General features: G+C 37.6%; 1 protein-coding gene across 13 annotated transcripts in view; it reads right to left on the minus strand.

Moving 5' to 3' along the window:
• Positions 1–6,088: 6,088 nt before the first annotated feature.
• Positions 6,089–15,377, minus strand: part of FAM184A (family with sequence similarity 184 member A) — a 72,835-nt gene continuing 63,546 nt past the window's right edge. For 6 of the 13 annotated variants that reach the window (XM_069805126.1, XM_069805131.1, XM_069805127.1 and 3 more), the window contains 4 exons: positions 14,194–14,311; positions 13,374–13,478; positions 9,581–9,783; positions 6,089–7,853 (listed from right to left, as the gene is read on the minus strand). In XM_069805126.1, coding sequence (XP_069661227.1) covers positions 7,772–7,853; positions 9,581–9,783; positions 13,374–13,478; positions 14,194–14,311 — 508 coding nt within the window. In that variant the 3' untranslated portion in view covers positions 6,089–7,771. Of the gene's footprint in view, positions 7,854–9,580; positions 9,784–13,373; positions 13,479–14,193; positions 14,312–15,377 lie in introns of those variants that run through there. The other 7 variants (XM_069805130.1, XM_069805135.1, XM_069805133.1 and 4 more) reach the window with 6 other exon arrangements.

Below are 15,377 nucleotides of genomic sequence, written 5' to 3' on the forward strand. Positions count from 1 at the left end.
AAGCTACAGCAGTTACTTCACTTCTGTTAACGATATTGAATATCTCACCTTCCATGAGCTGATCCGAGGAATGTTTTGCCAGCAGAGAAGGGAACGGTCTTGGAAAGTTTGAGCAAAAGCTTCTTGGGTGGAACTGCAGGGGCCTTAAATCACAAATTGCATTTCTCTGAGTTGCTACTCCACAAGCTACTGGAAGGGGATTCCTGCATGTGACTCCTGTCTGGTAAATCAGTGGATAGAACATCTGTTATCTGTCCTGCATTGTTTGCAAATACAAATTTCCTCAGAGTATTTGTAGATGTTGCCTGAAAACTCCCCTGAAGGAAATAGTGTTTACAACAAAAGTCTAAGACTGCTTCAGGGGGCTATAAAGAGGAAATGTTTTAACCCCTAGATATGTTCCTAGAACTGAAAAATATTTTGCTTTATAAAATGCCCTTATTCTAACCAATTGAATGGATATGGCTGCAAAAGCACTGCTGAAATCTGCACCTAATATATAAATTGATTGCTGTGAAAATTCGAAACTATTCCTGGTAAAGGTTATCCTGGGTGGAGTGTCAACCAAGTCCTATCTCTGCAATATGCTTTCAGTGTCAACTTCAGTCAGTTTATGGTGCTGTCTTGCAAGGTACAGAACCAGGCTGCTTTTTTCTGATGATGAGATGCAGCTATTTCCACACATTTGTTAGATCAGTGTAGTTACGGCTTCTGGTATGGCAGAGCTGTAATCTTTATGATTTCCTGGAGGTGTCCATCTGTGCTTCCTCAGAATCTGCGTTTTGTAGCCTAAACAGCTAGAGCAACAGGATGAAAAAGAATGCAGCAGTCTGCAACTGGAGCAGCTAATTACAACTACAGAGCGAGTCACTGATACTGCTATGTAAAGGCTGCAATTAGGTAGTGGTTCCTACAAGAAAAAAACTAAAGTATTTATCATTTCATTATTATCTAATAATAACTAGTAACCATTATGTGCTTAGCTGAGTAATGAAGAAATATTTACTCAACAAGAAGTCATTAAAAATATACAGTATGCCAATTTGAAAATCCTGAGGGAGCCCCTTTTGAAATCATGGTGCAAAATAGGACAAGAAGTTATTGTCTCAAATGAGTGGATGGAGACAGAGCTAGCAGTCACCAGCCTAAAAAGCTCTCTTGTCCTGGGCTCAGAACGCTTTCCTGGTTTGTCTCTGCTTTCCACTTTGAATGGCTCTCTTACATAAGCCAATATTACTATTTTTCCTTTCAGGTCACTTCTCATAGTCTTGTGTGGTTATGAAGAAAAAGATGAAGACTAAAAACTCCTGTCTTTTTCAGTTTTACAGAATATAGTGTGTGCCCTCAATCTGGAAGTGTCCCAGGAGAGTACAAGAACTGCCCACTAACGCTGTGGTCCAGGAGGCTGGTACATATCCCTTGCCAGCGTGCAATTGAGACACTGCCGGCAAGGTTGCACGAGTGCTGAGAAGTGATTGTGGATCCTACAGGTTAGGTAAAGATTTAGTCTAAGCAGGGTAAATATGGTTGGATGTTCATGTGACTGTAAAACTTGGGCTTCAGTCTGTGCCCTAAGGCATGTGTACTGCCAGCCATGACTGAGGCTGCCTGTGGTGTTTACAGCCTGGAGTGTGCTGACTCTTCTTTGTGCCCAGCCATCACACTGATGATCTGTAACTGAAGTTAAATAGCTATAATTCCAGCTAAAGACTCAGCAGCTCTCTAAGCTTTTCTGTTTGTCTGTCAGGTTGAACGTGGAAGGCCTGTTAATTTCCAAGAGGACTCACTGTCATAATGAAGCCAGAATTTGGTAGTTATTATTGAATTACGCTTTTATTTTCTTAAGCTTGGCTCTTCTTGTTCCCTAGCAACGTTGCTATCAGTGCTGCTGGCAGCACCTGCTTCTTGTGGTGTTCAGCCAGCTGTTTACTGTGAACAGGCCTCTATACCATACTTAACTCTGAAAATAACTGAGTTGCCTTCATGACAGGCAATTTCTAAACTCATCCTTAAGAGCATGCAGGACTCCGGAGTGGATCAGGAGTTCACCTCATAGGTCCCATCGTTAACCTAGGAACTATGCAGTGCAATTTGTACAGTCAACAATGCTTGAGTTGTCTAATTGCGTATGTGCTTGAAAATGATAAATGTTAACTCAGTTGTGCAGTAAAAGAGCCCAGCAAGTAACAAGTTCTATTATTAAGAGAAATGGAGTTCAGCAGTGGGTCATGCCGAAGAGGAAAAGTTCTGTTACAGTCTGGCTGCCTGGTTGTGTTACGTGATCCCAGTATTATCCGCAGCTACTTCCAATTACTGTAGTGTAGCTAAAGAAAAGGATCTTTATTTATATGACCAAAATACACTGCAAAGTTGTGGTGGGTTAACCCTGGCTGGATGCCAGGTGCCCACCAAAGCTGTTCTATCACTCCCTCTCCTCAGCTGGACAGGTGAGAGAAAATGTAACAAAGAGCTTGTGGGTCGAGATAAGGACAGGAGAGATCACTCACCAATTACTGTCACGGGCAAAACACACTCAGCTTGGGGAAAATTAACTCAATTTATTACAAATCAACCAGAGTAGGGTAATGAGAAATAAAACCAAATCTCAGAACACCTTCCCTCCACCCCTCCCTTCTTCCCGGGCACAACTTCACTCCCGGATTCTCTACCTACTCCCCCCCCAGCGGCGCAGGGTGACGGGGATGGGGTTTATGGTCAGTTCATCACATGTTATTTTCTGCCACTTCATCCTCCTCAGGGGGAGGACTCATCACACTCTTCCCCTGCTCCAGAGTGGGGTCCCTCCCACGGGCTGCAGTTCTTCACAAACTGCTCCAGTGTGGGTCCTTTCCACAGGCTGCAGTCCTTCAGGCACAGACTGCTCCAGCGTGGGTCCCCCATGGGGTCACAAGTCCTGCCAGAAAACCTGCTCCGTGGGCTCCTCTCTCCACAGATCCGCAGGTCCTGCCAGGAGCCTGCTCCAGCGTGGGGTTCCCACGGGGTCACAGCCTCCTTCGGGCATCCCCCTGCTCTGGCGTGGGGTCCTCCCCGGGCTGCAGGTGGAGATCTGCTCCCCCGTGGACCTCCCTGGGCTGCAGGGGGACAGCCTGCCTCACCATGGTCTTCCCCACGGGCTGCAGGGGAATCTCTGCTCCGGCGCCTGGAGCATCTCCTCCCCCTCCTTCTTCACCGACCTTGGTGTCCGCAGGGTTGTTTCTCTCACATGTTCTCACTCCTCTCTCTGGCTGCTGTTTCTGTCTGTCCCCACTTTTTTTTCCTTCTTAAAAATGTTATCACAGAGGCGTTACCATTATCACTGATGGGCTCGGCCTTGGCCGGCGGTGGGTCCATCTTAGAGCTGGCTGGCATTTGTCGGACACAGGGGAAGCTTCCAGCAGCTTCTCACTGAAGCCACCCCTGTAACCGCCCCCACTACCAAAACCTTGCCACACAAACCCAATACAAAAGTAAATTAGCTTTAGAACTGCAAGCTGATTTCTTTATATAATTGTACATGGAAACGAGCCAAATTTCCATTTAAGGATTTTGCCAGGAAACGTATACATACATAAAACTGATACAATGCCCAACACCCAAAAGTAGCTAAACAGCAATACTACGAATTAGAGTTTCACTTTCATTACAGTAAAAAATGGTTTAGTATTTGCCTAGGAAGAATAGTAACAGTACTGTATTGGACTACATTGAACATACCAGGAAAAAAGCAACACAGCTCCTGTAAGGAAAGTCAGTTTGCATCTTTCAAAGCTGATGTATTTTTGCAAATGTTCGTTTAAAAAAAAAAAAAAAAAAGACAGGCTAGGGTTCCTCACACCTAAATTTAGGCAATGGAGGCACTTATATTTGTTGTTGCTCTACAGTCTTTATGCAACCACGAGACATAAGTAAGTGGGCTGATTCACCCTTGAAGCTGCCTGTTGACTGCAGAGGAGGTTGAAGATCACCATTTTCTTAAGTGATGTGAGTCAGTCATTTTCCTTCCAGGGGAAGTAAATTACCACAAAGGCAGAAAACTTGGGGTCTAATTTTGTCAATGCAGAATTAGTGAAATTTACCTGTGGATAGCATGGGGATCATGTAACAAAATTCACGTAAAACTTAAAATAAAGCTTAAGCCAGCAAGAGATTGTTCTGACATTGTGAATAGGTCTGATTTCTAATATTATGAGTGAATTCTCCTGATACTCATTAGGATTTCCTCATGTCCTACAGTTTTTAAATAGAGTTTCAGAGTAAGACTAAAACTGGAAAAAAAGTTAAGATTGGGATTTTCTAGCTATGGTTACTGGGATAATATATTTTTGTAACAATTTAAAGAAAGGACACCAATTTTTTCAGCTGCCACACCAGAAAGGCAAGTGCTGCAACATGGGCTAACAGTTCAGAATCCCTCCATATTCAGTTACAGGAACAGAAGCATTTCTCCCCAAAGAGACTGCTGCTTTCAGCTTTGAAGTGCAGCTCATCAAAGGAGCTCCTTTGGGGAAAGAGTTTTCTAATCTCAAAAAGTGGGGAAGTTTAGTTCCAGAGACTACATCAAGAGTGAAAAAATTATATTCTGCTTTAAGAATGAAAACAAAGATTCTTGTAGCATTATATAAAGCATTTAGGAAGAAAAGATGATAGGTATATCCTAAAAAAATCGCCCAAACCCAAACCTAAATATTATATATTCTCCAATTTTATAATACATAGATATTCTTATTCTTTAAAGTGATCAAAGATTACAAATCCAAGACATTTAATTTAAATGTGTAAACGTTAAACACAGAACTACTCAAATCAGTTAGAAAATAATCCAAGTTTTTTCTTCCCAAATAACAGATGATGAGAAAAAGATGTGAAAAATTATTTAGACTAAATTAGAATGTTAAAAATTTTATAATATTGATCCATGTAATTTATTGCCAGTACTTCTGATAGGACTAATATTTTCCTTGAAGTCTCAGGTACATATAGTACACATATGCTGAAGTAACTGAAAAAATGCGAAAGGAAGGAGTCAATCTGATAAGGCAATTTCTATGTTGGCACTGATTGCAGCTTGGTTTTCAATCATCTTTGGGCTTTTTTTTTTCCAAGTATACGTTCTGGGTACAATTCCTGCTACAGAAAAAAAGCCATGCAGTTCTCAGGACATAATTCTTCCCTGTGCTATGAGATACTGTCAGATGGGTCAGCTAGAGCAGTTTTCTGCTAACCTGGAAAATTTACTGGCATCAAACTCTTACCACAGAAGTAAATGGAGCAATGCAGGCTGACGGGCCGAACCTGGCCTTAAGACTGGTTATTACGATGACATTTGATGAAACGTAGGATTCTTCCGCATTTTGCCCCTGTATCAAATATAGCCTGTTATTTCCTTCTTCCATAGGAGAACACAGTAATTTAATGTGTCAGAGTGCAGAGAGACAGCTCCTGAAAGCTAAGATTTCCCCACCATTGTAAATAATACTATGCAATTTCACACGAATTCTGTAATCTCCGTACTTGGAGTTGTCTGTTAAGCTAGGAAAGACTACATGCATGTGTGAGCAGAGACTCTGCAGAACTTTCTGCACAACTGGACTCACGAATATGTGCACTTTTAGCTTTTTCCAGAATACCAGATACCGCAAAGATCAGGAACGCAGTGGCACTGTGATAACGCAAATTCCTGTATTAATCCCAAATGCCAGATATTAACTATTTTTAGGAATACATTTTACAGAGTTCTCAGTGCTATTTGGTAGAAAATCAGGGTTTTTTCCTAGTTTCTTCAGGCTGGTTTTGGGCTGTTGCTGTTTCTTTAAGAGACTGATTCAGTAGTGGAACAGCTGCTGCCTGTGAAAACATGGTAGCTCAGTGCTTCTGAACTTTCTTCTCTCTTGTGAAAGACAAATGCCTACTAGCAAAAAACCAATGGGCACACTTTTTACTGAATAGGTAAAGTAAATGCAGATACTGTCATCTTCCGATTACTGTTCAGTTATTAATTCCACATGTAAAAATGTACAAATGAAGTAGAGGATGGGAGAAAAAGGCTGAGCCCTTGCAAAGCATGCAAGAAAAAACACGCAACACTCACTTCAGAACATTATAACAAAATGAGCTAGTGTGTTTTATTTTGGGTAACAGCCAAGAAATCTGACATTTTGCCCAATATGGCTTTCTTCTAAAATTAAAAAGTTGCATATACCTACAGTTGAGTCCACCGAGTACAGAAAATCTGCTCTGTACATCTTTAATCCACAGCAGCATCACCAGAGTACAGCTTTCAGTGGAGTTTTCAAGCTGAATTATAAGATAGAAGTTTTAAAATGTTCATTTAGAAGATTTTATATTGTTTATATGAAAACATACAAATTTTTCATTTATACATATACTACATATAAAACTCATTGTAATTAGCAAGTATCTTCATCTGGGTATTTACCTTTGTGCATATAGCAAAAAAAAAGGATGTAGTTAGGGCTTCAGATGAATTATTAAAGTTCAAGACCTTTGTATACGCTAACTAAAACCTTATTCAAATAACTCAAACATTTTTTTTCCTGCTTTTAAAAGATAAGAGATTCAGCTTAAAAATACATTCATAAAACAAAGAGACAATTTTCTCCCTGAGACTACCAGTGTGAGTTACTTTGTGGTAATCTTTGAATGAAAAAATATTTTAAAAGACAATAAGCTCTAGTATTCTATATGCTGCAGCAAATTTCTCAAGCAACACTGGTATCATAAAAGGTGTAAGTTGGAGAATCATGCTCACTAGCTGAAAAAACATCTTCATATATCAGTTTAAGAAGAAGAAAAAACTTTAATATAGCCAAGGGAAGGTGATTAAGTTTTAATGAAAGATCTGTAGCTGTAGTATGTATAAATGGGAAAAAGTTGGGTGGTGGTTTTTTTTTTTTTTTCCATTTCAGACATGAATTTCATCCAAAGCAGGACTATATGCTCAAAATGTAGATTCTTGAGTTATGCAGAGATACTTAGTGCAGTATTCTAAATATTTCAAGCATTTAATTTTGTTAATATTCATAAAAGAAATACATAACTTGTGGGAACAGTTTCTCCTTAAATTCAATTTGATTATAACTAGATGGCAAAGTCTCATGAGCAACAGGTAAGGAAGGAGTCAACCCCCCTCCCCAATGAACAGCTCCTGGTTTGTGGCTTCTTTCATCCTCTTGTCAAAATCACTCTGCTCTGAAGGCTAGCAGCTACGCTAGTTCTGATTTATTTCACATCCTTCCTCTTAAATGTTAGAAAGAGACACTTTTTAAACTGCCGCAAAGTAACAGAATAAAATTGGGATGCATTAAACATATCCTGCCCAAATTGGAGAAAGAATGAGATATATATGTACTTTTTCCTTTTATAATTTAAATCGTAGTTATAGTAACCATGCAGTTACGTTATTTTGGGGGGGGGGAAGCCTTACCTGAAATCAAAGAAAACACATTTATAGGAAAAAGGGGGAAAGCATTATATTTGTTCTACCAAAATTTATTATGTAGTCATTACAAAGTTTAAAGATTCTTCCATTTTAAATAAAAATAATAATTACACACATTATATAGTACCATGTCAAGTGATTCCAACAAATATAACATGAAATACAGTGCAGTTTCAAATCAGAAAGACAAATACTTTCTCATTCACAGTGTTTGACAAATTACAGGAAAGCTTATTCACATGAGGGTTTACTTAAGGTCATGCTCTTTATAAACAGTCCACATCACGCTGTGCCACAAAACCAAATCATCTCTCAGAACGTGAAGTATCGGGCAAACCACTCCTGGCGTTGTGGATCTGGTGAAGCCACTGGTGAAGCATCAGTCTGAGGAGGGCTAAATTCACAGAAAGAAAAAAAATAAAAAATTATCCCACAACTACACAAAAAGTACAAATGTCAGGAGAAAAAAACCCAGAGAATATTCAGTAAAGAACACAGTCTGTTTTTCCACGGATTAATTATCAGTGTGCCTCAGGACATGATTTAATGTCTCCCTATAGAATCTGTGATCATCCACTCCATTGGAGAGCATCAGCAGCACAGACAAGTCAGTTCAGAAGCCACATTACAGGGTGGGCAAATAATATTTTGGAAAACATAATTTAAAATCTCATAAACAGCTGTAGGTTTTCAGGAAGAATAAAAAGGGCTTTCTTGGAAAAGCGTGACTGTAGAAGGTCCTCTTTTAGCATCCTTTTCCTGTGGTAAAGGTAATTTTCAAAAATATGATGCGAGCATCATATTTGTAGACATGTGCTCACGAAGACTGGTTGGCAACTGAACAAAAATACACACTATTTTAATACTTAACACCGATCACAAATATCACTTGCATTGTTGTTCATGCACACATTTAAAATATGCTAATATACTAGGAAAAAAGAAACTGCTGCACTGCAAAGATTTGGTTCCCCCTTGAACACGTTAAAATTCTTACAGAATGAGCAAGAGAGAATAACTTAAATTTAATTACACAATTAGGTTCCTTTATCAATAAAAATCAGTAATAAAATAATCCCTACTGTATTACTGGATAATACAGAGCACAAAACAATTTGGAATGGAAACTCCAGGATCACAGTCCATGAGTTCATGCACATGCACATTCTAGATATCTGAGCACACTCATGCATATCACATGCACAGGAAAAAAATAAGCAACAGTACTTTTTTTGAAAAAGATTGTTTTCTTGAAATAGATTGTTTTCCCTTATCTATTTTAGATTCTATTATTTCTTTACATTTATAATTAGTAGTTGCTAGGTATGTGGTCTTTCACATTAAACCAAAGGAGAGAGTAAACAACCGACTGTGGAACTGGTAATTACACATTGCTTTAAGTTGCCAACTTAGAAGTAAGAGATCAGCACCTACTAAATAGAGAGTACAGCACTTCAGTGCATTTAATATGTAGGCACGTAAAGCCGGAAGATTAAAATCCTGCCTCTAAAATGCCATTTTTAAGTTCTTCAATTCACTATATTATTTTGTGAGATAATTACTTGAGACTTTAATGCTGGTTTCGATTACTGGCAGCTCAGCATTAAGCATCCAAGCATGCGCATTTCCTGTTGCTGTAGTAAGGTTACTCCTATGAAACAATCTGATACAGGTGAGGAAAGGGGAAACACAAAACATTCATGTAGCACAGAAAATAGTTTTCTTACTTAAAAACCATTATCACATAATACTAAGAAATTCTGTGCTAGTATCAATTCCTAAATGACAATCAGTAAATAACACAAACATTTAAAACAATTGTTCATAAACAATTGGAAGCACATGAGTTCTCTTAAAGTATCTAAAGAGGTTTTCAAAGTTCAAGACTTATGAAAAAGTGAGAGAATACTTCACATTTCAACAAGGTCTACAATAAAAAGGAATACTATAAAGAGGTTACAAATATAATGTAAAAATTAAAAATGCCATAAGAGTACTTGTACCTCTGAAAGGTTCATAAAACAAGTGGGATTCAGCTCAATAGGAATGCAAAATTTTCCTGAGTTAAGCAAAAAAAAAAAAAAAAAGAGAAAGAAAAAAGATTGGTGAGGCAGTGCTCACCTCAAAAACGTCTTGGGCTCTTTGGGTGGCATTGGCTGTGGTAGTGGTTTGCTGCTGTTGAACTCAATATCGTGGATGGGTGAGTTAGGAATGGGGTCCAGGCGGTTAGGATGTCCATTGCCCACCACTCCGCTAGATTCCAGAGCACTTAGATTGGGGACACTCACAAACCTGTTTGTTGATTTATCGTTCTTCTTCTTTTGCTGCATTAAAAATAACAAATGTAAGGAAGGCTTCTTTCACCAGGACAGATGAGGAAATTTGCAAATTGAAAAGTTTTACAGATGGCTGGTTTGGGGCTTTTTTGAAGGAGAGCAATTGGGACAGATTGGGCTTTTTTTCCAGTTGTAGTTTTACTATTTGCTTGACCAGACCGGAACACCACAAATTTTCACAGAAAAATAAAATTTCTGATCAAGATGATTAAGTTATTAAGATTTAGTGTCATAATCAATGAGTATATTATATGGGATCTTCCAATACAACATTTTGCTCTGTTTTAAGACATTGGAGATAGGAAGTTTTCCACAAAATTGTCCTTCAGTCTGTTAAACCTTTCATGTTTACTTAAATCTTTTCTTGATATCAGTGAAACAGCTCTGCTGTCAAACGTAATTACAGCACATTTCAATGACAAAAAAAGTGAATCTCTCCAACAGGTTTCACCCCATCACTGAGGCACATTTTGGTAACTGGAACATGGAACCTAGAAAAGGAGCTACATTTCTTTTAAAGCAATTATGCCCTCATAGTTAGCAAGCATTATAGCAATACTGCTGAAGATAAAAGGATTATTGCATAGTTCAGTTTCTTGCACAAGGAAAAGGCCAGGTTTGTAACACTAATACAGCTACTACTTCTAGACACCAGATGGCACAACTGAACATTTTTCTTTTCTTTATACTCTTACTGATACTATTTCAAGGGACTCGAAATACTGAAGAATTTTATTTTTATACTACTATTTTACTCTCCATAACACATCACTCAAAGGAATCAGTATTTATCATCTCTACTTTTATAGATATTTTAATGTAGCAGGATGCTTCAAATAATTCTATAGCTTTTTAAAAATAGCTGTGTGACAGGATGCCATGTGTATTTTCTGACTTCTATCAAATATTCCATGTCCACAATAAAATATTAATATTAAAAAAGCCTTATTTCCAAAAATAGGATTTTTGAATGAATAGATTCATTTATTCTCATGAATTATGTATTATTTGAATATATAATAAATACTTTCATTCAATTACATATATGCAACCCTAACAAAGCAGCTAGGAGAAAGGGGATTATGAACTACACAAATTTGTCCTAAATAAAGTGAAAGACAAGTGGAATCTAATGTTGTTTCTATATAATAGTTTACAGCAGAATTCCACTTCAAACAGAAGAGCTGCTCTATTCGAGGGTGGGCACGAGTTCAAACAGAGACAGAGTCCTATTGTTTGTTCGTACTTTCTTCTCTTTAGCTTTCTGCTAGCTTTGATTTCAGAGCCTGACCTCTCCAAGGTTGGCAGATGCAAATGCTACTAATTGTAGACACACTGGTGAGTGTGTTTGTCAAAACACAATTAAAAAACCCCAACAATTTAACAGAAAGCTGTAACAGAAAAAAGTCATTTTTAAGCATCACAGTGAAAGATCATTAGCTGCAAAGGATTAAACTAAGATTGTCCCATACACTTTACTTTTTCTGTAGTAGCTGAAGAAGCAAGGAATAACATTATGGTGGAAAAAAGAATTTGGTAAAAGTAACCAACTGTATGTAAAATACATCTGCAAGGTAACATACACTAATTAAAACAGTGTGTTAAACACACTGTAGTTAAATCTGTGTGCTTCATAGGTGGCTCATTTCTGGAAGACGCATATTATCCACATAAGTGCTTAGAAAAATACTACAGTTTCTATCTTATTCTCTATAAAACAATCTATGCTTCTGAAGCAGTCAAATCTGGAGAGACAAAATTGTGTGTATTGTTTCCATGAAATTCATGCAAAGTATTAAGAAACTTCAGATGTAACAGTGTAATACTAAACAGATCCATTGCATAAATTAGAGAAGCTGAAATACATACTGCAATGGCTGTAATTTTGCATTAATATGCAAAGCCTGTAGTAACTCATAAATTCTGTCCTTTTGTTACAAAAAAGAAAAGAGAATGAGATTTTCAGTTTCTTTGTAATTCATTCTCCCATCACACAGTATGTGCTTTGACAAAATAAAGTAACATAGTCCACAACTCATGAAATGAGAGATCAAAATGTTCTGCCATACAAGATGGTTTTAAAGTCTAAACAGTTTTAAGTGATAGAAGCATATTATAAAAATATATGAATTATCACTATGGAAATCTGATGCTGAAGTACTTTTCCCAAAAAGTTCAGATTTCACACAAAACACAAACTTATATACTTGATGGTTACATTTCACATCTTTATAAATGAGTCATTCAGACAAACTTCCAAAATTTTCCAACAAACTTTATCGCACAAAACCAAAGCATTCACATTGTATCTGGCAGTCCTGGCATTGTCTCTACTGGGCGCAAACTAAGTTCTTTTATGCAGTTCTGCATAAAAGCTAGGCATCCCCAGATAAGCTTATGAGAACTGCTGGGCTCCTGAAAAACGTAGAAGAATATTAATTTGCAGCAGAGTCTGCGCAGAACCAGGAAATACACTGATCTGAAACTAAAAGTCTTAGCTAAATAACACAGCCCGATCTCAAATAATGGAGCCAGACCTCCTTTTACGTAATGGAGCCTGAACCTTGATCACTGAAGCTCTCGGGCATCTGAGCTGCTCACGTTGTGCCCCTTGGGTTACCCTCTGCTTCAGAACCTTCCCCAGTTCTTCTGCCTCTACAGCTGGGACAAATCTCTTCCCTTTCCATGCAGGTGAAATAACCTAAGGGTTACCACAAGGAGGAAGGAAATGTCAGAGGACTCATTCTTACTCCTGAGGTTGTGAAAAGAAATAGAATTAAGGTACCCTACTGCAGTCTATTCATGTTCCTCGTGAAGGAATGCTGCTGGGCTTTTGAAGTGACAGGGAGGCTACTGTGCCTGCTTGTACAGTAGCCTTCACTGGCTGCTATTGAGCAGGATGAACTGGGAAAGGTTGCTGCCAAAGTGCTTTCACTTGTATAGGTGGTAACAATAACTGAGAAGGCTAGAGACTGACTTCTATCTCCTGGTGCCCCACCCGTCACTCCAGTTCTCCAGGATTACTCTGTCTTTCTCCATTCAGACTCATTCCATGCCCTTCTCATGCTCTTCCCCTTCCCCATTTTACCCTTATTCCCTTCCTTTAGTATCCCCTCTCCCTCTATCCTTCTAACAGTCTTCCATGCTGAGCACCACCTGAAAAATGAAATTGCCCTTGCACTTTCCAAAATAACCACGAAAACTTACGAAACTAAAACTGGTTATGGGTGTCACTGTTCTCTATTATATGCTACAGTCCTGCCCTGTGTTGCCTTTCTGTCACTTTTCTATTTTGGTTTTGCAGGTTTGTGAGAAGGAACTGTGTTTTATGTCATAAATGTCTAGCAAACTAGGGCAACAGTATCAGTGGATCTCTCAACAACGCAAAAGAAACAAACCTACACAAAAATAAGTAGAGACAAATGGAAAACTATGTTCCTTGTTTTGAACATGTCTTTTAAGAGTGATATATGTATACATGCAGGCACACACACATACGCATGTATTTCTTCTTTTTACTATATCCTAAGTTTAGATTTCTTTTTCTTCACTTTAGCAATGAAGTCCATGGAACATACCTTCACCAATGGATTAATAACACCAACATTAGGGCTTGCATTAAACATTTTGTTGTAGTTAGTCTCCCTGTTAACTAGCTCCAGTTGATAGAACTTTTTGTCCTCCTAAAAAGAAGAACAAATAGAAACTTCTTTTTATGCATTTTCAATCAGTTAGTGGCCAAATCTGCCTATAAAATTATTTCAAATAAATTTATGTTTACATTTTTAAAGAAACAGGTAATTCTAAAAATTGCATTTAATATTTAATGTTTTATATATTATTATATGTAATAACCTAAATAATTTCTATTTATGCAGTTCTGTTGCAGTTCTATGCTCCTGAGAATGAGCATAGCCTAATGGATTATGCACTCGGAAAGACTCAGTATAGTCAACTTCTGATCTCTAATTAATTTGAATTTCCTCATTCCTCCTTGCTTCTGAATCAGGATCTATTCAGACTAATCTGAGTCAGGGTGTTGTGCTCTGAATTTGGGAAGCTCAGTGGATAAGGAAATTGGTCTTAGAAACCTCATAGAAGAGACTATTTCTTATATGGCTTACATGGCTGGCTTATTCCAGGATTGGAGATAGGAGACATCTGATCAAAGTCATACTGAAATATTTTTTGTAATAATGTATTACGCTTGATTGTGCAAAATTCTCTCTATCTAATTAGTTTTACTATTAGGAGTCATTGGAACCACACGAATAATGCGTCAAAGAATATGAATAACATGCTAGCAGATTGGTTCTTTAAATACCTTTCAAACACTTTGAATTAGATTAACTTTTGTATCTGTCAAGATATTGAACCGAGAGAGCATGAAAGTCTTACAATCAATTTCTTTATGAGTTGGTCCCGCTCTGCAATTAGGTCTTTCAGTTCTGAGATAAGCTGCAAGTCTTCTGGTCTTGATTCTCTGTTTTTATATTTTTCTTCCATTTCTTCTAAACTTTATAGGAAAGAAGAATACCTCCTTTAGCCTGATCCAGTGTTAAATGATGAGTGAATAGTCATATCTTTGATTAGTACAAAAGAGAGTTCAGGGAGTAAAAACAGAAGATGACTTTCTTAACACCTTGAAGTAAATTAATTTTTATGTTATCATTCAGCTTTAGCTAGTTTAAAAAAAAAAAATCAACAATAACCATAACCTTTGCTTCAGTAACTAATAATCTGGACAAAATTCTAAAACTTAACATCCTTCTCATGCATGCAGTACTAGGTGTTTGAAAAAGGCCTCTTGGAAGTCAGACTGAAAATAAGGCATTCAAAACCATAACATCGGAGAATTACAGAAGACATAGCTAAGATTGATTCTTATGTAAAATATAGGGACTACACTGCATTATATTTAATATTAATGTAAATTTTAAAAGCTGGCAATTCACTTTTTCTTGATGAGGAAACAAAGCAGTGTAATTTTTCTTTTTATAGATGGCTACTCTGAATAAAGATGCATGCTTGTGATACTGGAGAAACTGGACAGACAGACACAGCTGGCACCGTCTTCCTCAGTTCATGCAGAACATACTAGAACAAAGATATCCAAAAACAGTGAAGACTAATAGGTAACTAATTCCTCTCCACAAAAGTAACTTAGTACGGTTAGAGATAAAGGAATGATCTGCAAAAGAAAAGCAGTAACACTTGCATATTAGGATACGGGGCTTAAGAGAAATGTAACAATCGATAAACATTTGAAAAAAATAGGAGGAAATTTGAAATGCCTGGTGGGAAAGCATTAAAGGAGAGAAGTGAAATAAGCCAAGTGAGAGAGGAATTGTGCACGTAACTGCATAAATATCCTTGATTCGCCTTAAAGAACAAGTTTTGAAGACACAACAATTTCAAATGACTGTGTCTTTCAAACATAAATATAGGGCTCATGATGCTAAACATTGTTGCAAAGGAAACTACTAAAACACTTGTGTCTCATATTCAGCCCTCATGTATATTACTGAACCAAGTTTCAGAACAGATTCAGGAAATTTAACAAACTTAATGAAAAAAGACAT

This window comes from Haliaeetus albicilla, chromosome 17 (assembly GCF_947461875.1).
Source record: "Haliaeetus albicilla chromosome 17, bHalAlb1.1, whole genome shotgun sequence".
In the NCBI taxonomy this organism is placed as follows: Eukaryota; Metazoa; Chordata; class Aves; order Accipitriformes; family Accipitridae; genus Haliaeetus; species Haliaeetus albicilla.